This window comes from Cnephaeus nilssonii (genome assembly GCF_951640355.1).
Source record: "Cnephaeus nilssonii genome assembly, chromosome: 9".
Classification (NCBI taxonomy): Eukaryota; Metazoa; Chordata; class Mammalia; order Chiroptera; family Vespertilionidae; genus Cnephaeus; species Cnephaeus nilssonii.
The window spans coordinates 17933575-17960107 of NC_137080.1; the positions used below are offsets into that span (position 1 = coordinate 17933575).

The 26533-nt window shown below is 41.4% G+C and overlaps 2 protein-coding genes across 2 annotated transcripts in view; both read right to left on the bottom strand.

Moving 5' to 3' along the window:
• The window catches only part of KIAA0408, a 32085-nt gene extending 22966 nt beyond the window's left edge, over positions 1 to 9119 (bottom strand). Inside the window, exon 1 of the mRNA XM_079779811.1 lies at positions 8922 to 9119. The gene's annotated coding sequence lies outside the window, so the exon portion shown is untranslated. The remainder of the gene's footprint in view (positions 1 to 8921) is intronic.
• Positions 9119 to 26533, bottom strand: part of MTCL3 (MTCL family member 3) — a gene marked incomplete at both ends in the record, with an annotated part of 31833 nt that continues 14418 nt past the window's right edge. Inside the window, 3 exons of the mRNA XM_079779808.1 lie at positions 9119 to 9229; positions 10684 to 11859; positions 13264 to 13335. Coding sequence (XP_079635934.1) covers positions 9119 to 9229; positions 10684 to 11859; positions 13264 to 13335 — 1359 coding nt within the window. The remainder of the gene's footprint in view (positions 9230 to 10683; positions 11860 to 13263; positions 13336 to 26533) is intronic.

Consider the following 26533-nt stretch of genomic DNA (forward strand, 5'->3'; position numbering starts at 1 on the left):
GAAAGACCTCTGGAATAATCTAGTCAACCTTCTCGTTTTACAGCCGAGGAAAGAGGCCCTGATGTTGAGTCATTTGCTCAAGGTCACAAAGCCATCTACTAGCAATGCCAGGAATAGAATCCAGGTCTTCTCATTCCTGGTGGATGCCTTGACATTTAAAATTCCAAGGCATTCAAAGGGAAGGGAGCAGAAGCCAGGGATAAGAGTTTGGAGTATGAGCGGTTGATTTCTGGCTTTGTCAAATTTTAAATGCAGCTTTCTTATTAGTCCAAACAAGGAAGACGAGACTCCAGCTCCCAAGTGTATGTAACACAGGAGTCCTAGAGCAGACTAGTTATCTTGATGACTACTTATTGAATGAGGCTGTGTCCTTAGATCATATAAATCCTAGGTCAAAACACAAGAACAAAAGGATTTTAACGTAGTGGTTGGAAAAAATCTGGGGATAAAAAAAGAAACAGTTTTGCCTTTAGCATGCCAGTACACACTTACTTTCTAGGTTTTTGTCTGCAGGATGATTGTGAAGCATCACAAAGCAATTACTTATTTCATCTTTTTATGTTGACAACCCTAGCTGGGTATGAGACTGGGTGGCTTCTGACTTCTTGCTTGTGTAGTTGTCCAGTCCCCTTTTCCTATACTTTTTAAACATGTTTAGCAGAAAAAGGGCTATTCTATTTCTATTTTCACTAGCCAGGAGATAGAAAAAATGGAAAAGTGACGACTTGGAAAAACTGGACTCATTTTTTATGCATATTAAAATGTAGAGGCTGCTATCCGTGATGCACTTAAACTAATCCTTCCTTCTAGAATCATGTTGCCCCTTTGCAATTTTCCAAGTGCTTTAGGGTACAAGATCTCAGTTGTCTAGAACTCTCTAGAATCTTAAATTACCTTCCATTTCTAAGGAGAGGTCTTTGACACTGCAATGAACACTTCATTTAATAAATACCTGTGAGCACCAACTCTGTGCCAGGTGTCGTGTGAGATCCCAAGGACTGGAAGAAGACAGGTCCTGGCCCTCAACAAGCTCGGTCCACGCAGAAGATCCCTGAGTACAACCTGGAGCCTGACCGCCCGCATCCTGCGTAGCTCACTGTCTGGAAATCAGTCCATAAACTAACGGGGAGAGCCTGGTCCCAGAGCATCCCTCAAAGGGGGCCGCCGTTCAGCACGGCTCCCAGCCTCTGCAGCACGCCACGGTCCCTCGGGATTACTTTGAAAGTCCCTGAAGCTGTCACTTTCCCCCTGACTTTCTGAATGAGACCATCCAAGGGTGAGGCCTGGGTTGCTTGGTTTTTATCAAGTGCCACACCCGATTCTGTCCAATTTGGTCCTGTGTCATTTTGAGTTCTAGAATGGCAGAGGGTGGACTCTGCGTGATAAAAAGTAGTAGAATTTTGATCCTTTGAAGAATCCGGGTTGGGTTATGAAATTCTGAGAGTCACACACAGAGCCGTTGTTACCCAGGGAAGCGACATATTTAGATGTTGTTTTTCAGCTGATGTGCTATTGTCCCAGTGCGGGTGCTTTCCCCCTGGAGTCATGAGATGCTGGCTGAGGGCTGGTGACACGTCAACAGGTTTTCTTAGGCAAGCCGATCCGCCACGGGGCTATGTTCAGGAATTTCCAGATGACAGAAATATTCACAAGAAACGGTTTCAAACTGTGTTCTTTTTAAGAACTGATGTGTATTCTGAAGAAATAAAAACATTTTAGAAATGTGGGCTATTTAAAACTAGAGTTTTTATAAAGGGGTTTGAAGTGTGTTTTGAGCATCTCATTATATTATTTCCAGATGCTTGACTTGAGAGATGTGGACACTGCTGACAACAAAATGTAAATACTACGGGGACTGCTCTTCGGCTGCCTTTTATTCCAGAAAAGAGCCTTGGGAACGCCCATCCACCACAAGGGGGCCACCCTGAGTCACGTCTCTCAGGAAGTTCTAGCAGTAAACAGGAATAAGAGAGGCCATTTAGTGAGTATAAATGGAAGGACACAGGAATTAATCCCTATTCTCTTTTCACTCCCCATCCCTAGGGAGTTGCTAGCCCATCTATATCTTCTGCCAGAAGTGTTCGATTATGCGCATTAGGTGATAGCATTCTATTTTCAGTAATCGTCTAATGAAATGCCATTGACAGGAAGCAGTCACACCGTGGCACAGAAGAGAACAGCTAGCATACAGAAAGGACTGGGAAAAAACATGTCAATATAGGTAAGCTTTCATGAGAGCTCAGGAAAAGAATCTGTTTTATTCACGGGGCATGGAGTGGGGGCAGGGCGGGGAGGTCAGAATGAGGAATCATATGAGTAAGTGCTGGGTTTTGAGTGTTTAATGTGGCATCATGATGTGAGAGGCTCAGGCAGAAGATCTGGAGATGAGGGTACAGGAGGGAGACTCAAGGTCACACCTCCATGTGGCCGGGGACCCACTCTGATCAGAGGACTTCAGAGCCCTCCAGACCCATCTCCACACCTAGGGCTCTTAGTGCATCCACATCATGAGACTGCAAACACAATACCTTTATGGCTGTCCTGGCCCTTACACTATATTCTTTTGTTGTTGCTGTCATTGAAATATTTTGAACAGTAAGAGTCCTACAACTTCTTTCTTCCTTATCCAATACATTACATTCCCTCTAAAATGAGGAGCATAGCCAGGGACATACATTTCTCCTGGAGGCTTTCTCACTCAATTTGTGAGGTACAAAGCTGGGCATGCCCACTTTTCCTTCAATGATCTTTGGCCACTTCACTTGTGTTTTTTTTCCACATAAGGAGTCTAAGCAGTTAGGGTAATGCTAACACTCTCCAGGCAGTGCCCCTCGGACCTCTGCTGATATACATTTCCTTTCAGGCAAAGGACCTCAGATTCCTAGGAGTCACCTAAAAATTCAGAATAAATTAATTTTGCTGACATGTTAAACTCTCCATCTGAAGTTCTAAATGACTGATGTGGGCTGACACGTAGGATGTTCTATTTAAAAAGTCTAACTCTGGCCCAGCCAGTATGACTCACTGGGCCTGCAGGGAAGGGCAGTTGGGGGGGACCCAGGCCTGCAGGGGAGGGCAGTTAGGGGTGACCAGGCCTGCAGGAGAGGGCAGTTAGGGGCAATTAGGAAGGCAGGCAGGTGAGCAGTTGGGAGCCAACAGTCCTGGATTGTGACCTAAACGGGCAGTCGGACATCCCTCGAGGGGTCCCAGATTGGAGAGGGTGCAGGCTGGGCTGAGGGACACACCCCACCATGCACGAATTTCGTGCACTGGGCCTCTAGTTTTGGTATAAGAGAAAAACTTTTAATTACTTCATCTATCTAAAAATGTGCTGATAATTTAAAAGAAAAGTAATCAAGAGAAAAGCAAAATAATATAAACTGGGATTGAAACACCCTACACAGGGATTCTGGTGTAGCCAACATTCAAAGAAACATTCTAACACACAAGTCAATAAAGTTACATGAATATTTTTGGAAAAGGCTGAATAACTGTTAGAAACCCCTGATATACAGGGTGTCCCCAAAAATGTATACACACAATTTGAATAATTATAAGGGCAGTGTTTATTAAAATACATTTCATTTTCAAAACTGAACTATCAGCTGTTAAAGTGTATGTACATTTTTGGGGATACCCAGTATATTCTTATGCCATAAATTTTATAAATTTATAAAATCATGGAATTTTATTTTCAGATGTTGGATTTTGATGGTACCCTATTGTGATAAATAGCTAATTGTGATTAAAAAAACACCCAACTCGCCCTGGCGGTTTGGCTCAGTGGATGGAGCGTCGGCCTGCGGACTGAGGGGTCCCAGGTTCGATTCCGGTCAAAGGCATGTTACCTTGGTTGCGGGCACATCCCCAGTGGGAGGTGTGCGGGAGGCAGCTGATTGATGTTTCTCTCTCATCAATGTTTCTAACTCTCTATCCTTCTCCCTTCCTCTCTGTAAAAAATCAATAAAATATATATTTTTTAAAAAAACAACTCAAACAACTATGAGCTAAAAAACCTTTTCTAATTCTAACAATGAAACGGAATAACCAGAAAATGTCAACGCCTTTAAGCTTATCCTCTCTAATAAAATGGTAATATGCAAATTAACCATCACTCCGCTACATAAGCCACGCCCACAAGCCAAGCCACACCCACAAGCCAATCAGGGCGAGTATGCAAATTAACCCCAATCCAAGATGGCTACAGCCACAGAGAGCAAGGTTTCCCAGGTAACAGAGCAAGCCAAGCTTTCCATAGCCGTTGCAGGCCTAAGCCTCCACTCAAGCTACAAAGTTTCAATTATAGAAGGTAAACAAATTCAAACAAATGGCGGCAGAATGGAGCTTGAGAGAGCAGGCCAGGGTTGCCGGCAGCAACAGGGGAAGCAAAGCTTTCCGCACACCCTGGCCGGGCTCACCCACTTAAGGCTACAAAGTTTCAATTGTAGAAGGTGAATTAACTGCCACAGAAATGGCTGCCACCCCAGGCTACAAAGTTTCAATTGTAGAAGGAAAATAAATTCCAGATACCAGGGCCTCCCCTTGGGTTGCCAGGGGGCGTGGCCGGCCTGCAAACCACCACAGGCCCCTCGCTCAGGCTGCCCCACGCCCCAAGGGAACCCCCACCTGATCCGGGACACCCTTCAGGGCAAACCAGCTGGCCCCCACCCGTGCACCAGGCCTCTATCCTATCTAATAAAAGAGTAATATACAGATTGATCATCACTGAAACACACAATATAGCTGCCCCCATGTGGTCAAAGATCCTGCCCCCATGTAGACACAAGATGGCCACTACAAGATGGCCAGCAAGAGAGGGCAGTTGGGAGGCACCTGGCCTGCAAGGGAGGGCAGTTGTGAGGGACCAGGCCTACAAGGGAGGGCAGTTGAGAGGGACCAGGCTTGCAAGGGAGGGCAGTTGGAGGTGATCAACCCTGCAGGAGAGGGCAGTTAGGGGTGACCAGGCTGGCAGAGGAGGGAAGTTGGGGGCAAACAGGCTGGCAGGGGAGCAGTTAAGCATCAACCAGGCTGGCAGCGGAGTGGTTAGGGGGTGATCAGGCTGGCAGGCAGAAGCGGTTAGGGGCAATCAGGAAGGCAGACAGGCAAGCAGTTGGGAGCCAGCAGTCCTGGATTGTGAGAGGGATGTCCGACTGCCCGTCGGGCCTAAACGGGCAGTCGGACATCCCTCCAGGAGTCCCAGATTGGAGAGGGTACAGGCTGGGCTGAGGGACAACCCCCCGCCGTGCACGAATTTCGTGCACCGGGCTTCTAGTTAAACATAAACATCTGAGATATAAATGAGGCTCTTTAGGACAACACAGCCTGGTTTACCCCTGGAGTGTGACAGGTGGAGATTTCTGAAGTCTCTCATTTTTGAGAGGCGAGTGTTACACTTGCTGCTCCTATCCTCTGATCAAATGAGGCCTTAAGTACCGTACTTGAAAGTTGTTCCTGGTGGTGTTTTAACAACTACCCATCACTTCACGAGGACAGCTGCAGAGTTATTTTAAAACTGAACTGAATACTTGAGAGTGAGTGAGCGGAGAAGGTGCGGACTGAGATGTATTAAGTTACATGGAAGGGACCGTTAGAGATTCAGTGATTTTGCACACACTTTCACAATGGCCAACATTTTGCACACACTTTCAGAATGGCTACCACCACGTCCTCCTCTCCCAACTGATCAGCACGAGTACTGAGAAGCACTTAGTTTGCTACCACATTTAATATAGTCACTACAAAGGTTTTCCTGCCAAGCCCAGGCCATAAAGCTTTCTTACTCTGTATGCGTATCCCTCTGAAATTTCACAAGGAGGCTGGTGAGAGTACCAGGACCTACTCAGGAAATGTACGTTCCATCCAAATGTGCTTGCAATCACTTCACCTTTAAACACTCAATCAAAATTATAAACAGAATAAAACTTTCCTTAGACCTAACTAGTTTATTACTATGGTTTAAGCAGCAGTGTCTACACAGATAGTTTCCAAATTGTCCCAAATCCCAGGAGTTTAATAAACAGTCCACTTTTCTCACTTTCTGGTATTTTCCTCCACCACTTTTCTCTTCAATCCTTACACTCAATTAGGGTATCTGACCCATCGCATCACTCTACCAGATGAAAGTGGGCTGTGGTTCTGTAAGAACAGAGCGACAAACACTGCATGAGTGTTTGAGGTTAAGGCTGAGCTACCAAACTGACATTCCAAACTTCACTGGCAGCTGATTAAACAACCGTATCCCACTCCACCACGCAAACTGAAGTGAAGGTTGGGGAATGCAGGCCAATACACATTCCAGGCTCAGCACTAAATTTCCCTTTGTTTTATGAGTTTGAGTTAGCTATGCTTAAAAATAGTCAACTGAATTTTTTTCTTAAATTAGGCCAAATTACAAAGACACTCCTTCCTACACCCAAGGAAATTTTCTACAGTATGGTTGGTCTGTTTGAATTTATTTTCAACGTGATGTTTAAATAGCACGGCTTCAAAGTGCAAACAGGGGAAGATTCTTTGTCTAAATCATTCGGGGATTTTGTTCTCTCGATGAACAAAGAAGCCTGGGTGTTCCTTTTTTGGAACTAGCTTTACACAATAAAGATACTGTAATAGAAGTGACAGGATGAAAGGGGAGAGGAAACAGATACAGGGAATTCTTTCTGAGGTTCTGGGTACTGTCTTTGTTAACTTCTCTTGGCAGGCCTGTAGCCTGTGATGCAGGGAAGAGATGCTCACTGGACCCCGGATGCCTACAGAACAGCCGTAGGTTCCAGGGAGAGTAAGGCAAGGGTCGAGGTCACTGCATGCTGCTGGCTCATTGCTGAGACCATCTCCTAACAACTAACTCCCAGCAGGGGCAGTCCTCTCAGTCAGAAGCAGGTCTGAATTCCCTGGCGCTGGTGCACCACTCACTGTACACGTCGGTGCGGTAGAGGTGTGCGAACACACAGGCACAAACGGGGAAGCCAGCTATGCAGTGGGTAGGGCAGAGTTGGAAAGGGCTTCCCTGGACTTTGACTACACAGAAAAATTGCCTCACTGACTTCAGATGAGCCGTCAGAGTGTCCCCAAACCCCAGAATCTGTGAGCAGTAGCCAAGTGAGTCCTGTTTCTTCTCCCCAACATCTTACTGGGGTTCCCTATATAGAGCGCCTGGATAGAGTCTAAGATTCCCATGAAATTCTCCTAGAAAATCAATACCTTAGGAGCACATAGGTAAGATTAATACCCCTACTGCCCGAATGACAGAAAGTCCCCATAAGAGATCTGAAGAGGAGGCTGGCGTTTCAGTTAGCCTAGACCTCCCTTGGTTAGTCAATCCTTCCTAATTCTGGTCACAAGATACTATTGAGGTATATGCACCACCCCTGCATGTATTTATGGCAGCATTCTATCCAAGATGCCTAAGAATTTTGTTTTTTTGTTTTGTTTTCTTTGTTTGTTTTTAGGAAAATCTAACATGCTATTAGGAGTCCAACGAACAATAAATTATAACCACAAGCCTTTTTTTGCAATTCAATACAGTACATGTTAGAATTAGCCGTTTGCATGTCTGTCCCACTCTTTCAACCAATTGAAGGCTCTAAAAGAGTGGAAACTGAATCTCACTTTCCTCTGTATTGAGCATAGCAGATACTTCAAAGTGTTTGTTAAATAGACAAAGGACTCATACTCCATCTTTTGTTCCATCCTCCCACCTCTTGTGTATGCTCTTTATCTGGATTTGGAGGGCAGAGTCAGTTGGCATCCATCATTCCAGGTGGATTTGTGGGATATCATATCCTCATTTTTAACAAACAAGAGATGCTTTGTGGCAGAGATGCTATATAATGACAAAGAGGTGCATTGGTAATGTGTGCATGTGTGTGTGTGTGGGGGTCATCTTGAGGCTTTCATTCAGTGTGCACATGCGCCTCCATCTCCGCGTGTGCACGCGCGTGACTTTGTACACACACAATATTCATCTTGGTTCTCCTTCTGTCATATATTATTCCTACTTGTCTTCTCTGATTTAGTTGGTTTAATTTGACTACAGATTTTCATATCCACCAACCAATCTGAGAGTATTTCCAAGTACTGGTATGTGTCTTCAATGAGCACTGTGATTTCTGAATAGTCAGTGGTACAGGTGCAGCACACCTTTCCACTGGGTAAATGCTCAACGAGATGGACTAATAGTGCCTTCTGGGTACATGGAACCAACTCAGGCCACTGGAGTAGGAGGAGAAGGGGGCTTAGGTTGAACAAAGAAAGTTTATGTCTAGAGAGTAATCCCTACTGGAACGATATACTACTGGTTGTGGTTTGTGATTTAATAAAATTCTAGAGAATGACCATATAGTTCCTATTCAAAACATTTCATATATTATAATTCTAGCATATTTCCTGCTCTGGAAGCAGTTCTGTGTGACAATCTATTATGGAGGACAGGACTCCAAGCAACAAACTTGATTAGCAACATATAACAAAATATAACAGTTTGGCTGAAAGATGGCCAAATGCAGTAGGATGGGAATAATTATTTTCTCAATGAATTGAGACCTAATCCACACGTATGTTTCAAAACACATCTTTTTAAACAAAACACCATCAACATTGCAAATAATTACTTAAGTTTCTATGAGGGTCCTATTTCATTCATTCACCAAAATTTTCATATGTATATTATTGGATATCAAAATTACCCTGTTAGTCTGATGTAACTAGCAAAACCTACTTATTTTTTGGAAATGTACCCAACTTGTGAGTGAATGTCTAGCTTTTGAATTATCATTAGTCAGCTAATGAGAAATAACCGATTTAGCCAATTTTTATAGTCATTCTGCCAATTATTTATCGAGAAGAATACAAATAAAGACGTAAAAGACAGAAGCACAAATTAAAATGATTTATAATAAAAAAAAAAGTCACACTTACTTCCTTACCTGAAATATTTTAGTCCCTGGGCTTCTTACTGAATTTGGTAGTGGTGAGATGGGTCTTTTTAAAGAAATTAAGCAGTCTTCAGTGTTTTTATAGCATTGGTTACTACAGAAATTATACTTCTTTTACTTCTTGTCTTGAAGGATGAACAAAATAAACAAACTGAAAATACTACAATGAATGATAAATGATGAAATATTTACAGTACAAAAAACAGCGTAAAAAGGAAGACAAGTTTAAATATTGTTGTGTAAGAAAGTGATGAAAATAATACAAGAATGAGGATAAGTAAAATGATAGGCTGGAACATCTGGGAAGGTAAATGCAAAGACAAAGAGAAGAATTAATAATAATTTTAAAAACTTAAATTTATATCCACTAATCTAAGCATACATTCAACTTCAGATAAAGCGGAACCCCCCCTTATGCCTCTATTGACCAAACCTGAAAGCCTGTTATTATACACAGTGCATTCTCTCATTCTGATGTCTCTTTGGTTCCCAAGGGCACAGGTGAAAAACCACATGCTCAAAGTACCCAAAAAAACTGCAACGGGGAAACTAGAAACCAATGTTTTGATACAATCAATAGAAGGAATAACCCTCAACATTTAAACAATTCAACAAGTTTTATCATAAGGCTATTTTTTTTTCTTTCCAGAGCAAAGCAGAGCGACATGCAAGATCAGTAAGCAATAGGGTTGCGATGTTTCTAGTTGTGACTACCAGGCAGCGAAATGAATGTCATGCTTCTGTGTATAAACTGGTTTTTAAATGTAAACCTCTGGCATGTCTTAAAAGCCATGCATGCTGTTGTACTTCCACGGGTTCTCCAATGGATACGGGATACCAGGCTTGCCATGGGGTTGGGGGGTTGGGGGGTTGGGGGGGGGGGTGGCTGCCTGTTTTGCTTTCTAAATTATCTCTAAGGTGGTTAACTCTGACAAAATGCATTGGTCTTTGGCCACCATACCTGGCTAGAGCAGCTCAGTCCAATTCATCAAGTGTGCCTCTACAAATTAGGATGAAGGAAAAATGCTGGTTTTCCCTGTTCGGGAATAGTTATTACTATTTTTTCTGAATTAGTGCTGCCTTAAAGTTAAAAAAATAACACTCCTTCCCCAGTCCTGAGGTTCTCCACTGCAGAGCCGACAGTGACATTTTCTAGAAGTAATGACGCTGTCACTTCAACTTGTGGTCAAGGAACAGCTTCCATTTATTCCTCTAGACACAGTATCATCTCTTTTCTCCGCTGGCTTCTACATTTAACAGTAGTTACGCATCAACTTGGTGGCTTAAAAAATATATATATTTTTAAAACTCAATTTGAATCTTGGCTTGGAAATTTGCAAATCAACAATTGAAGAAGGTTCCTTATTAGGGATCTTCTTGCAGCTCGTTCTATTAGAATCAGTGGACTAATATTGAAAATGTTGACCTTTAATAATGAATAATAATTATTATCATTATAAATCTAAAAAACGCGTTCTTTCATCTTTACACAAAAAACGGGGCGGGGTGTGTGTGTGTGTGTGAAGTTTCCCTTTAAAAAGAACAGAGGGGAAAGAGTGACTGGTAATCGGTGATGAGAACCTCAGGCCTGAAGAAGGACAGTGTGAAAGAACAGGTGCGCCCAGTGGAGCTCTGCGCAGGGGCTTCTCTAAAGCGGGGCGTGGAGGTCGGTGCGCGGAGCCGCCCCACCCGGGCCCGCAGCTCCGCGCACCCGCCTCGCCGTCGCCCTGGCTCGCAATAGGCAGAACTGTACCTGACTCACGGATATGGGTTCCTCGGCGCCACGGTCGTCCGCGGACTTGGGCACCTCCAGGCGGTCGATGAAGGTCTGCAGCTCCTTGCGGAAGGCCTTCATCTGCGCGTTGATGCGGTAGAGCAGCTCGTGCTCCCGGATGCGGCTGCCGTCGTCCTCCTCGTCCATCAGTCCGAACAGGTCCCCGTTGGCCACGTAGATGCGCGCCTCGGTGATGATGGTGCTCGTGTCGGCGATGAGCCGGTCGATGGTCTTGCCCAGGCGCTCGGCCTCCGAGCGGATGTCCTTCATCTGCTGCCGGTCGGAGAAGCTCTTGGGCCAGGGCCCGGGCGCGGGGTAGAAGGAGCGGGTGGGCGTGAGGCAGCGGATGTTGCGCACCTCCTCCGAGTCGCTCTCGCCCCCGATCGGCCCTTCCCGCTTGCGGTGCGGCGGCCGCGAGTCGTCGTCGCTCTCCTTCTTGCCCGCGTCGCTCTCGGCGTCGCTGTCGCGGGGGCTGCCGCGGATGCCCAGGTGCGAGGCCAGGTCGTAGCGCTGCATGTTGGACATGAGCACGCGGTTCTCGTACTGCAGCTGCATGACCTTGCCGCTCAGCTCGTTGATCTGCAGGCGCGCCGCCTTCAGCTCCTCCTGCAGGGCCTCGGTCTTGGCGCTGTCGTGGTGCCGCGCGCTCTCGTGGCCGCCGGACTTGAACTTGTACTTGTTGAGCTCGGCCGTGATGCGTTTGTTCTGTTCCTCCAGGTCGGCCACGTTCCTCCGCAGCAGCTCGGTCTCGTCTTCCACCAGCTGCAGGTGCTGCCGCAGCTCCGACAGGGACTCGCTCTGCTCCCGCATGAGCGGGTTGGCCGAGCCGTTGAAGTCTTCGCCCCTCAGGTCGTCCAGTTCCGCCTTGAGGCCTCGGTTCTCCACTTCCAGCTCCACGATTTTCCTGCCCAGGATGTTGGCTTCTTCCTCCACCAGCCGCAACCGGAGCTTGAGCTCGGCCTCCCTGGTGCTGGGAGGGCCCCCGGCTTCTCCTTTGGGCAAGGGACTGTCCAGATCCCCATAAAAGGACCTGTACTTCTGCAGCTCGTGCTCAAATCGGTCCTTTTCTTTATCAATCTTGGCCATTTTCTTCCTCATCAGAGCAGCTTCTTCTTTCACGAACTGCAGCTGGCATTTCAAATCTTCATTGTCCTCCTCATTTGGGAAAAGAGAAAAAGAGCGTGGGAGACCATTTTTATGTAAATCAAGAAAACAACCGAAAAAGGACACCTGCATAAACTCTAACATAGGGAGATATAAGAAGAGGACGTGAATGAAAAGAAAGAAACTGCTGACTAGAGCCGACTTAAGATTTTAAAACAAGCATCTTCCCCCTAAATAAGGTGGGGAAGAGGATTCATGGTGACAAGGGGGATGACTCACAGCAGAATACCTAGAGTGAGGTGCCTAAAGTTATGCCAAAGACAGTGAGAAAGCTGTAGCGACAGAGCATACTGAACTTATCAAGGAAACTGAGAAAAATGTACAAAACAGAGTAATGATTTTGGTATAAGGCTCTGGTCTATAAATATTCTTGTGCAAGTACCCAAAGAAAAATTAACCATGAACAGAACGGGTAGAGAAAGGAAAAGAGAAAATAAACATTTAATATGTTATGCTTTTTAAAAATATGATCAACATCAACTTTTTTCAAATTTTGTATATTTATTTATTTTATTTTTTAATACATCTTTATTGTTCAGATTATTACAACTGTTCCTCTTTTTTCCCCCCATAGCTCCCCTCCACCCGGTTCCCACCCCACCCTCTGCCCTTACCCCCCAGCCCCACTAAATATTGCTTTAGTTAGTTTCTACCTAATAAGAAAACCCTTTGAAAGAATTTTTTTTAAAAAAAGCATGCTATAGTACTCCATATTCCAACATATGCACTTAAAAGGTCAGTATCTAGCCAGGTGTTCTTGGAGAGCCGTTATGTCACTTCTGCCTCCAAATATTTCCTCTTCTGTTTCAAAATCTCCTTCCTTACATCTCTCAGTACCTTCTGCTCACCCTGAAAGCAGAACTAGTCATTACTGTGGCCGTGTTTCTAAGGTTCTCAACAAGCCCAGGTTGAATCCATCTTTGAAATTTTATTTTTATTCTTCTGTTGCCTTTCTTTTTTTCTTTTCTTTCTTTTTTTGCTTCCCTAATCACTAGTATAGCCAATTACTTCAGGTCAGGACTCCTCTGCCATCCCTTCCTGCCACATTGCTTTCTTTATTCTCTCTGATACCATAGAGACAGCTATTCTACTGACCTTATTAATTATGAGCAAACAAGATTAGCACCATAGGTACAGTTCTCAAATATTGGAACACAGAAAGTACTAATGACATTTTGCCATGTGTAAATGCGATAATAATAGGGATGTTAGTGCTTGCTTTGTAAAAGATACTGAATGTTTTATACTGCCTGTATCTATAGCTACATAATTGATAGGCATAACTTAACTTTGTTTTACAGGAGTATGTCTGGCTGTTATGTCTACTTATAGAAGTAGCTTATATATGCATTTAGAGGTGCTTGATGTACTTGTTGAAATTTTATTTCTACATACCTCTGTGGGAGTCTGTTGAGTCTTTTTTTCAGATTTGGGTAAATCTTTGCTTCCTCTTCTTTTTAAGGAGAGCTGAAACAAAGCATGAATATATTTGTTAGCTAAACTATAGTTTTAATTCCACTTTATATTTTTAATGAACTAATCTGATATAACAAAACCAAGCCAAATGACAAGAGTTAGATCAAAGATCATAAAGGGGAACAATAACCCAAGTCAGATAGATTTAGACATATTTTTACTCTGGACTGAGATGCACATCACAGCAGAAAAGGAGCTGGCCATGATTTAATTAATTGAAAAATACAGGAAACCTGCTGTGAAAATGCAGAAAAATAACTTGCACAAAATGTAGATCAATGACTCAATATGCTAGATATTTCACATGAAAGCAAATTCTCATTAGCATTCTACATTACTAAAGAAAGAAAAAGGAATAAGTTGGGGTTAGGTTGTTATAAGTTTGTAAAGACAAACTTTCAGTAGATTTATGTAGAATTTGAAGAATTTCTTTCCTGACCACAAAGCCATGCAAACACACACGACACAATATACACATACGCAGCTGGGTAACAACAGGGAATGGTAGGGGTTGTAGCCAAGAGGGTACCCTCGGTGTAAAAGAGCAGGGAAAGTGGGAATTCGCTTCAGCTGATTGGTGTAATATAGAAATGTGGGCTCTTTCAAGAGAAGCTGGAAATCTGGAAAGTTATGTAAATATCCCCCACATGTTACTGGTTGGTCCTAATGAAATTAAAAGACAGTCTGTATGTCAAATAACATATCTGGCGCCAAGTCATTTCATGGACTAACAGTCCATGACCTCTGGAGCTCAGTTCTATTTCTAAGCACCAATATCACAAGGAGGGTCTCTCTGTATAAATAATAATCCATGTGTATGAATATCTAGCATATACCAGACATTGAGCTGGAGACTCATAAATCAATCAGATAGTGCATCTACCATTAGGAGGCCCCCAATTTAGCATGGGAGACAAGGAAACAAACAATTACAGGACAAGCTGTTACAGGCCATCCTTTAGGCTCTGTGAAGCAAGAACTTTGTCTTATGTGGCATCACCACCGCAATACTTGCCACATAGAAATGGTGGGAACATTTTGTTGAACTGATGAGTGAATATAAAATATGAGTTTCTGAGATCAAAGAGGAGGACGGGAGTAGAAACTGTCTTCTCAAAAGAGGAGTCATGAATTTGCGAAGAAATGCAGATTAAATTGTTCATGTTAATTTCTAACCCACATCCAGCATTAAATGCAGGCGTATGTTCAGGCACAGAAGGAACAGAAGCACATTGCCGCAGTTCTCTCATTTAGTATGAAACGAAAACTATACAACCAAATGAGTGGTCCATGTGCTTATGTCTAGTTCCTACAGAAAAATGTTTTCTGTGTTGCTTGAAGCAAAAGCTGTGGGGACTGACTCACAAAAACCAAAAGTAATTTAGGAACCAATCAGCAAAAACAGTCCCAGGAAAACCAAGACTAGAGAAAGCTGTACTAGGGAATCCTGCAACATTCTGTGTAGGGGCTACCTGAATTCATTGTATTTCTTATTTATTGAATGCTTTTACTTTGAATTTATTCCATTATATATTCATTTAGCATTAACTAATGCACTTCATGAAGTACCTATGATAAAACAATAAGAAAATGGATATAGTCTCTGCTTTCCATGGGGTTCCTACTTTATTTGGCAGTTTAGTCTACAATTTAATAGTGTGATGAAAGCAATGATAAAGAAGAAACAATATTAACTGACATTGACTGAATACTAATTCATGTCAAACACTGACAACTAATTCTTAAAACACCTCAGTTAGCCTCATTTTGCATATGGCAAACTAAAGCTTGAGAGATTAAATAAATTATCTAAGGCAGGAACATCATCAGTGCCACTTGGTAACTCATTATAAATGCACATTTTCAGGACCAATCCCAGAACTACTGAATCAGAAACTCTGGAGACGGGGCCCAGTGGGCTATGAATTAACAAACTCTCTGGGTGATTCTGATGCATAACGTTTGTGAAGCACTGGTCTAAAGTCACTGCTTGGTAAGAAGCAGAATCATGTCTTGACCCAAGTCTTTCTAATCTTTATTATCTATTAGATCATAAAGGAGAAAGGCTTAATCCCATCCCAGGCTGGAGATGGTACAGGGAATTAAGGATGATTTCCAGAAAAAAAGTAACATCTTGAATCTGGTAGATGAGGAGTTAGACAGTAAAAGATGGACAGGGGAGGAATGGAACAACACGCATTCCATGTAGAAAGACCATTTCTGAGTCACAAGGAAAATCGGTATGGCTGTGAGGAAGGGAGTGACGTGGGACTTGGCATGAGTCAATCTTAAAGGACACTGAATAAAGTTTGGGTTTCCTCTCACCAAGGTCAAATTATTGTTCTAACATCAATTAGGAGTATGTATTAAAGGGTTTTTAGCAAGAGGTGTCCATATCCAATTATCCTAGAAGAAATACAAAGCCACAAAGGTGGCAATTCAAATGGCCCTGAGGTAAAGGGATGGCATGCAAAGGAAATGAAGAAAAGCATGCTCTAGTTCTAAGAACTTTTATTTTTCCTGGTCTTTGTGTTTCATTAATTCCACAGATACTGTTGAGTTCTGCATTAATATGTTACTCTATGGCATACAAATATGACTAAGAAATACTTTACTCTCTCCCCAAAAAGCTAATTGTTTATGATGATAAAAAGGATGCAGATAAATAGCTAAAACAGAAGACAGAATTAACTAAGGGCATGAAATGAAGAGTAAAGAATTGAGAGAGCAAAGAAGCATCTCTAATTCTAGATGAGGGGAAATCACAAAAACCACCCAGGAGAGCCTATTTTTGAAGAGTGTGCAAAATTTCAATAGAAATAAAAAGAAGTAAACAGCAGAAGCAAAGACTTGGAGAATGGATGTCTTATAGACTTACTGACCCCGGGAAAGAAATAATGGAAGTAGAGACACTTTAGAGATGAGGTAGAAGATGACACTGAAAGGATCGAGGTCGGCTTGTAGAGCTGAGAAATCTAGGCTATCCTAAATTACTATAGGAGAAATGCTGAAACTAGGCCACTCTTTCCTAAGAGGCATTTTTCTATTTCACTTTTATTTAAATTTCACTCAGGTGGCGTGCCAAACTCAGATAAAGCTCTGAAATAAAGTTTATTGCCTTTAAGGTGCCTCAAGGTCTATAAGTACCTTTAAGTATCACATTTAAATTTTCAATAAACATTTAATCATCTTTTCATATTCCAGTGAGTTTTTATTAAATTTCTGACTCTAATAAAACAAAGATGAAAGATTCATTTGGGTAGAGAAAGTTGGAGAAATAGGCCCTTTCCTGTGAGGATAAAATTTCCTCGCCTCCCTCTTTGTCATCCTGCCCACCTCCATCCACTGTGTAGAAACCTCTATAAGGGGAGCAGTCTGGGATGCTAGAAGTAAATCTCAGATTTTCATCTTTGTTTGTGAAGTAGGCACTTCAGATGGTTCTCTAGAGAAAAGTGCTGAAAACATGCCTTGTCCACATCTTAATTCTTTGCATTCCCAGCCTCAACTTGTCCAAAGAGGCTGCTATTCTTTTTATCCACATGAAAGCCAGGAATTAGAGAGTTCTGCCAAAAATTATGTTTGCACAGCAATCATACAAAATGGATTGTTTGTGTGCTAAAAATGCTTTGATTCTTCCTCAATTGAAATTTGGACCACTTCTTAATAAGCAGCATGTTTACGTTTTCAACAATTAAACAACAGAGAAGAATGTGTCACAAATGCTACTGAAAGACACATTATGCATATAAAATTCCCTTATGTTTTTGATAACATTAGAGAGAAATCCCTTTGTATGATGATTAAATCAAGAAGGAAACTATAACTGTATATATCTAGGATTGATTAAGCACTAAATATGTACCATGTGCCCAGCAGGCATGGCTCAGTGGTTGAGCTTCGATCTATGAACCAGGAGGTCAGGGTTCAATTCCTAGTCAGGGCACATGCCTGGCTTGTGGGCTCAATTCCTAGTGTGGGGCGTGCAGGAGGCAGCCAATCAATGATTCTCTCATCATTGATGTTTCTATCTCTCTCTCCTTCCTTCTTCTCTGAAACCAATAAAAATAATATTTTAAAAAAAGGGGCATGCACTTTTCTGAGAACCTAATACTTATCCACTCATTTAATCTTACAACAGACTTCTGAGTTTTACAGCATTATCTGAAGCACACAAAGGGTAAGTCACCCAACTAGTCAGTGTTAGAAACAGAATGTAAGTTATTCAGCTTCAAAGCTCTGGCTCTGAACAACTACATTACACTGTTACTCCAAAGGAAGGTAAGTGCAAGGCTGTGTTATTTCCAAGTATAAACTCTGCGCTCTTAACCTGGCTGCATGGGTTCGGGGGCACTAATTTACAGCTATTACACAGCAGCAATGTGTTTTTGTACTTTCAACATAGTGGTTAGCAGAAGTGACATTATTTCTCAGAGTCATCCGGTAGTGACTCCGGGCAACATTGGGAGGGAGGCATGGGGATTTCTGACTGAAGGCTGGAGGGAGAAGGAAAGCGGCAGGAACTTGAGCTCAGCTATGGTCCAAATGCTTGTGTCTCCCCAGAATTCATATGTTGAAATTCTAATGGCCAATGTGATGATATTAGGAGGTGGGGCATTTAGGAGGTGTTTAGGTCATGAGGGTGGAGCCCTCATAAATGGGAATAGTGCCCTTATAAAAGAGACCCCACAGAGCTCCCTAGTCTCTTCCAGCATGTGAGGACTTTATATAAAACTAGAGGCCCAGTGCACAAAATTCGTGCATGGGGGTGGGGGGTAATAGGTTCCTTAGCCAGGCCTGTACCCTCTCTCAATCCGGGACCCCCCATTCAGTCGATGTGCATATTAGGGTTTTATTTATTTATTTTTATTTTTTATTTTTTAAATATATTTTATTGATTTTTACAGAGAGGAAGGGAGAGGGATAGAGAGTTAGAAACATCAATGAGAGAGAAACATGGATCAGCTGCCTCCTGCACACCCTCCACTGGGGATGTGCCCGCAACCAAGGTACATGCCCTTGACTGGAATCAAACCTGGGACCCTTCAGTCCGCAGGCTGACGCTCTATCCACCGAGCCAAACCAGCTAGGGCTAGGGTTTTATTATATAGGATAATGTCTGCCACCTAGAAGAGGTCCTCACCTGGCCATTCTGGCACCCTGATCTGGGACTTCCAGCCTCCAGAACTGTGAGAAATAAATGTTTGATTTTTATAAGCCACCCAGTCTGTGGTATTTTGTTATACCATTCCAAATAGGCTAAGGAAGGCTCCAACCCATTTTAGAAGGAAACAGAAGGGGCCCTTGTTCCTACAAGACCTCCTCCTTTCCTTCTATTACATCCCTGACACCTACCAGAGAGCCTGGCAGAGGAGGGGCAGGTGAGGGCACCTGGAGATCTTGTTCATGACCACATTCTCCCACTTTCCTCTGAAAAGGTGAGGCAATGGCCTAGTCAGTCTTGCTCAGTGGATAGAGCATCGGCCTGCAGACTGAAGGGTCGAGGGTTCAATTCCGGTCAAGGGCACATACCTGAGTTGTAGGCTCAACCCCAGCCCTGGTTAGAGTGTATGTGGGAGGCAACCAATCAATATGTCTCTCTCACACCAATGTTTTTCTCTCTCTGTCTCTCCCCTTCCCTTCCACTCTTTCTCAAAATCAGTGGAAAAATATCCTCGGGTGAGGATTAACAAAAAAGAAAAGAAAAGGTGAGGCTAAGTCATGATCTTGAGGGTGAAGGAGGCATGCCAGGACAACCAGCTCGCGTCATTCTTCTGCCATTTTCCATTTCACTCGGGGTCACAGTCCTGCTGTACTAAGGCACAGGAGACCTCAGCTGCACACTGGATCCATCCTGTTAACGTTTTATAAAGACTTGACCAGGCTTCCACCCAGACCAATTAAAATAGATTCTGGAATTGGGCCCAGGCATGTTGTCCATAGCTCCCAGGGTGAGTATAACAAGCAGTTGGCTCTGAGAACCATCACCCTGCTCTCCGTGGTCAGCCACACCCCACTCCAAACAAGCTCTCAGACCTCATCTCCCACCATACACCCCTCTGCTTCCTTGCTCTGATGTCATAAGTATCCTTGTGGTTCTTCAAACATGCCAACCATGCTCCAGATTTGGAACCGCTCCTCTGCCTGCAACACTCTCCCTATATATTATCAGGACCCACTCCCATAGCTCTTTCAGGGTCCTTAATCAGAGAACTTTCCAGACCAGTTTATATAAAATAATAAATGTTCCACTCTTTTGCCCCTTGTATTCCTTATCTTCCTAACCCCGCTTTATTTTTGTCCACAGCTCCTCTCACCGTTTAGCTTGGGCATTTGTTTCATGCCTGCCTCCTGGTTCTGGAATGTGAGCTCCACCTGCACACACTCTTTGCACTGTTCTCTGTTACAGCTCCAGCTCTTAGATATAGGCCTGACCCAAAGTAGTTGCTCAATGTCAGCTGAACTAGGAAATGGCTACATTATCCTTATTTCTGACAAAGATTTGTTTTTGAAGCATCCTAATCCCAAAAAGTTGGTAGCAGGTTAAAACAAATAAAAGTCCATTTTCAAAGTTCCATTCAAAGCTTGGAAAAATAAAAATTTATTCGACCTTTACAACAAAAAGACTGAAGGGCAAAAAATATATGAGCTGAAAAGTATTTAAAATAGGAATTATTAATATACCTTTATTCTGTTCTACTACTTCTGTTTTTTAAATTTTTATTTATTTATTTATTTATTTACATAATTAATTAATTAATTTTTTAATCCTCACCTGAGGATATTTTTCCATTAATTTTTTTAGAGAGTGGAAGAGAGAGGGAAAGACAGAGAGAAACATCGATGTGAGAGAAACACAACAATTGGTTGCCTCCTGCACACGCCTTGACGAGGGCCCGGGCCAGGGAGGAGCCTGCAACCGAGGTACGTGCCCTTGACTGGAATCGAACCTGGGACCCTTTGGTCCACAGGCTGATGCTCTATCCACTGAGCCAAACTGGCTAGGACTACGACTTGTTTTTTATTTTTACCAATCTATTTTCCTCAGTGTATCAAGGTAAGATTCTGGGTCTCAAAATCATTTTGTAAACAATACCTGGTACCAACATCCTTTGATGGCCTGTGTGCCTTCATGGCTTTTATTCATCAACTCCTCTCCCACAATTTTTCTTCTGTCTCTAACCCTCCAGGTCACAGTTCTCCAAGTTGCTTTCTAAAGTGCCCTATTCTTTGCGCTCCTTCATGGGAGGGATCAAGTCAATGACGCTCCTGACTCTTTCACTTTCCCTAGCTTTAGAGAAATGTCAGTGTGATAATTCTGATGTCAACTAAGTTACATTCCATGCAATATAATTCAGTAAGGGTTTACAAAAATAATCAGGCACTTATGAGCATAAAAGCACCTATCCTTTGGACCCCAACCAGGGCCTAGTATACAATAGACTTAAGACTTTTATTAGTGATTAAGGCTTCCCAGAGTAAAACAGTTTAGAAAACTGGCTGTATTTTTCCCCTGCCAGTGGACAGTCAATTTGTAATGTGTTCCATTAAGAGGCAGAATCTATTTGTATCCCTCTTCAAACTGGGCTGGCCTTGTGACTTGCTTTGACCAACAAAATGTGGTGGCAGTAAAATGTGGGAAGAGAGATGACATGCTAGTTCTGACTCTGCCCTCAAGAGACTTTGCACACGTCTGCTCCCTTTTGGAAATATGCTGCCTCATGGGACAATTCTGGGATCACCTGCCTGCTGGATGAAAAGAGTCACATGGCTCAGTGGTTCCCATTGTCCCAGCCAATAGCCACCCAAGTCCCAGAAACAGAGCCTACCAACTGTCAGCTACATATATGTGGGGAGCCAACTGAGACTAAAAACCTATATAGAGGACCATAGGATTAGCAAATAAATGACTGTTGTTTTAAGCCACTAAATTTTGGGATGCTTTCTTACATAGCAAAAGCTGTTACATTTAAAAAATACCATGGAGATTGTAAAAGATATTAAGCTAATGAACTCAGTTGATACTTATGACAAAAAATCTGTTATTCAAATTTCAGAAAAGCAAAAATATTTTTAAATGCCAAGAAAAAAAAAAGAAAAGAAAAAAAGAGTTAAAGATCATCAAACATAGAAAAAGTAAAATTAAACTCATTTTACTTTACATGTTTCTATTTTCCTGTTTTTGTCAATATTTTAATTTCATAGCAATTTTAAAATATATCTGAGCTTTAAATAAATTATAAAAGCTCATCTTTCAGTTCTAAATTGCACATTCTTGTTTTAATAAAAGTAGGTGTTCAATTAGCACCAAAGGTGTGATATGAGTTAAAAGCTCATAAAGTCCATTCTAACAGTCAAGCTTTGACAGGGTCTGGCTCAGCACATTTTTGAAGTTGGTCTTATCTTTGAACTTAACTTTTATTCTTTGTTTTCAGAAAAAAAACAAAAACCTGTACACATACATATTTATAGTGCTCCCTGGATCTGGGTTCCTAATTATATTTGTCAATCCCACCCTTAGTTTTAGCAAATTTTGTTTGTCCTTCTATTTCTATAGTTTTTCTATGCTAGGGAAGAAAAATATCTTTAATTTTATAAGATTCCTTACTAAGTCAACTTAGAGTTGAGACATAAGGTCGCGAGCTGCGGTTTGCCTCTCTGTTGACTAATGAGTTTGCCAACCACTGCTCTAAGTGAATGCCTAAATAAACACTTTCAAAAGCTGGAAAAGCTATTTTTCTGCCGTAAAAACCTTGAATCAATGACAAATTAAAATGGTTGGAATCATGTTCTTTGCTGTCCCTGTTTTAAAATAAAAGGATCTAATTAATTTTATTTTCTTGGATCCTCCATCTTTCTCCCTTTGTGTTGATGCTGATATCTATGGCAGAGGCATATGACTTAGTTATATGCATTCTTTATTGCTAAGAAATATTAATGAGTGAGCATTGTAGAACGTGATTCCAAACCAGAACATCAATGAAAGAGGATACCTTTGACTCTGTCTATATGGGAATCAATGCTGAAAAGCTTTGAATGGCTCTAGGGTTGCATAGTGCCTTTCCCCTTTAAAAGTAACTCCCTGATGCCAATTATTACTTTACAACACTTCTGGTCTTTTCCTAGCATACTGCTTGTTAATAGCTCTTAAAAGTTTTTAGATTGGAACTCACTTTCCACAATAGTAGAGTGAAGTTGATACAAACCAACAACTTGAAAAATAAAATATTGAACTTAACTCCCAAAATATCTATCTTCCATGGTCTTAAAGACCATGGATTATCAGAGAGAAGAAAAGAAAGGGAGGCTTCTCTTGTTGATGGGGTGTGGTTGTTATAGAATCAGAAGAAGTAGAAGGGAAGAAAACCAGGATGATATTTAATAATGATATTTAGTAATAGGTGAGGCTTTTAAAATCTTTTATGAAGAACATTCCTTTTAAAAGTCAGATTTGGACACAACTGCCTGCCTTCCATTATGTGGTTCATATCATATTATCAAAATATCTCTAGATCCTTAGGGAGAAGTAGCCTTTGTATTCCTTAAGCTACTCTGGACCCCCAAGGGGCTCAAGGCTACTGGTGAGATAGTTTCTGATACCAGAGACTCTTACATCATTGTAGAAACCCACTTTTGGAGCAGAGTATAGGTTGTTAGAGGGTTTTCCAAATTACCAATAATGAACTGATCCCAAAATAAGACCATCTTGCTTTAAAAAAGCAAAGGCAGCATGATAATTAAGTGCTTCTCTAATATTCATATCATATATTCCACTTGGATAATGCAAAGGCCTCAAAAAGCTCCACACAAACTAAGGGACTTGAGACTGGAAGCTTGCTCAGCTGACATACATAAAATTAGAGAAACTGGTTAGTGACTTTTGAAATAATAAACATTAAAAATCATTTTATGCCTTAGATACTTGGCCCACAGTAAATGTATGCTGACTAAGCTATGAATGTCATCAGCAAATGCAGAGATTTACCCTCCCTTCTAATTTGCTCTAGCTAATGAACTTGGTTCTAAGCACCATTGCATTTAGCAATTAAAACACATTTAGGAACGTATGGCTGAGCACTACTGATAGCCAGCATTTATAAGTTGAAATGATGAGTTGTCTAGTGTTTTTTATGTTGAGTCTGAACCAGCTTCTATCTTATTAATGCAGTGATATTAACATTATTGTTGTATCAGGTTAAGAATCTTGTAAGAAATCTGCTAAAAGTGCCATTACAAAATGGCAGGACAATAAGGGGTGGGTATTCTAAGGTGCTTTAAAATTATTCTTTATATATTATAAAATAAGATATTAGTGATAAAGTTTTAATAGGTCAAAGTATTAAATAATTCCCAAAATGCACTGAAAGGAAATAGAAGCAAGTTTTGGGGGCAATTCCTAGATTAGCTTAAAAGGTGATAGCCTACAATTGTGCTTTAAAATTTTTGGAATTAGGTACCAAATTCTAAAATGTAGACAATTTACATTTCAAAAATCAAGATTTCTAGTCCTTAAAATATTAGAAGACCTGGTAAAGTTGGGTCCTGGTTACAGTATGGATATGTTGTGTTGGAACTGAACATTGAGATATACCATATCCAGTTTGTCCCATCATTCTTAACACAGATAGCTTCAATCACTCATATAACCTGCTTGGCCCCTAGTAAAGTGGAGAGTTCAAACTCTGCCCTGGATAGCTAGGGTTATGTTTGTGGAAAGAGCTCAAGAAACCCAAACTTCCAGTTAGTATCTTACAGTAATCATCTCTGTACCACCTAGACTCTGCCTGTTCTTTTCCATGAGCTTGCTTCTATATGAGGTAGGCAACACAATCCCCTTTACAAATAACTTTAATGTATAAAACGTTTTTATTTTTTAAAAATTGATTTGAGAGAGAGAGAAAGAGAGAGAGAGAGGAAGAGAGAGAGAGAGACATCGATGTGAAACAGACACATTGACTGGTTGCCTCCCACACATGCCTGACCCAGGGCAAGGATTGAACCTGCAGCCCAGGTACAGTGCCCTTGACTGGGAAATGGAATCTGAGTCCCTCAGGGGTGCAAGCCAATGCTCTAACTACTGAGCACACCAGCCAGGGCGTCATCTGCATTTTTCTTGATTACTACTAGGGAGGATTTTCCCTAGATATTCTTTTATTAGAGTATTGATAGATTTTAACTAGCAATATAGTTGAAATAACTTGAAAATAAACAGCATAAAATGAAAGATTGAGTTAAATTCTTATTGCAGATTTAGGAAAAAAAAAGATTTATGAATAAATCATGACAAGCACAATCTCTGCAACCTCTATCCATGTACCAAGTAAGAAAAAAGTCATGAATTAAATATAATTATAGTGTTTTCTCTTAAATGCACAAGAAAAAATCTTGTTACCATGGTTTTATTCAATGATAATCAACTATTCCTGGAAAATTGGCCCTTTCTCATTTTGAAAGATAGTGAAAGTAGAGGCACAAATAATAGCTTAATAAAAAATTCAGAGTATATTTAAAAAGGCAAAGAACTGAATCCAAGCTTTTATAGTCAAAACAACATATCCATGAGCATATTTTGTTTGTACATGTATGTGCACATTCATGGAACAAATGAGCATGAGTGCATGCCTATATGCAATGTGCATATATTGGAACATGCATATGTAGGCACATGTGTATGTGTTTTAGGTCCTGAAAGAAATTTCTGCACATCTTAAAAATTCCTTAGTGAATTCTAACACACAAGGACGAACAGAATTACTGTAACCACTATCCATATACCAAAAAGATAATTTGGAATCTATTACAAATATTAGAACACATGCTCACCAGAATACATCATCATTTGATTTTACTTTAAAAGTATCCTGATATTCTTTGAAAGTGTATTATATTTGATCAAATCAATCACATCATTTCAAAGTTATTTGGGAGTAGATGGACAATCACTAAATTTCTAAAACTTTAATTTCAACAAAAACAAGTGCCATACAACTGTCTGTTACTGGCCCTGAGCAATCTGTTTGGAGCTATCAGAGATCCACAGCTCGTGGCTTCCTCTGCTGGGCCTGGGTGTGTGTGTGGAAAGGACCAAGCTGTACACCCACCAAGGTCTCTTTTACTAGCCCTGCCCCGGAGCAGGTCAGGAAAAGACTCAAAGAACCCAGAGATTTGCCTCTGCCTATAGGCTGTCTGTTAGTCTCAGTCACTTAATGAGCTTCCAGCTGTAGTCCTCAGCAGGGCTTAAACTCCACAGGGTGGGGTGAAAGGGGTTCCAATGGGTAGGACTATTGCTTCTCTCCAGGCTAATGCTGCATGGATGGAAAAGCTCTGCATGAGGAAGATGGCTTCTGCAGTATGGGGATGACTCAGCACAGGGTGCATGATTGGGGTTAGGGATGAGAAGTGAAGATGATGACACATGGGGACTAGGTATCTTTTTGGGGTGACAGAAATGTCCTAAAATTATATTATAGAGATGGTTACACAATGAGATATTTACTAAAATCCATTAAATTGTACATTAAAACAAGTGAATTTATGGTATGTACATTATACTTCAATAAGGCTGTTAAAATTTTTTGGATCAGTAAAAAGAAATATTTGGCTAAAGAGAAAGAAAAAAAATAAAAAGTATACATCTAAACTTATTTACTCTGAAAAACAGAAGTCAGCTTTAGAAAATATTGTATTCTTAATGAGGTAATAAATACAGCCACTAGTAACTAAAAATAGAGGTCAGAGAGGAAACTAAGCTCTGAAGAACAGAGAGCTGTTGGAAATAAGAAAACTCACAAAGGACACTAAAATTCAATGCAAGAATTAAATTTTGCACTGGTCTTTAAAGAGCACAACCGACATGGCAAAAAATTAATTCAATGATATTGAGAACAAACTTGAGAAATTGTCCAAGGACACAGGTGAAAAGGATAAAAGGAAGGCAAAAGGATAAGAAGATAGTAGTAAGGAGTACAAAGTGAAGAACATCTAAGAAGGAAGAGTAGAGCACATGTGATTATCAAGCCTATACTACAAAAAAGCTCCTCTGAGATTATTAATTAATAAATGTTAACTTTCAGATTAAAAGGTCTATGCATTCTGGACATATTATAAACAAAGACCATCACCTAGATATGCTCTGGCAATATATTTAAACTACTTATTCTCCTTTAGCTACCCAAAGGCATTCTTGCCCCTT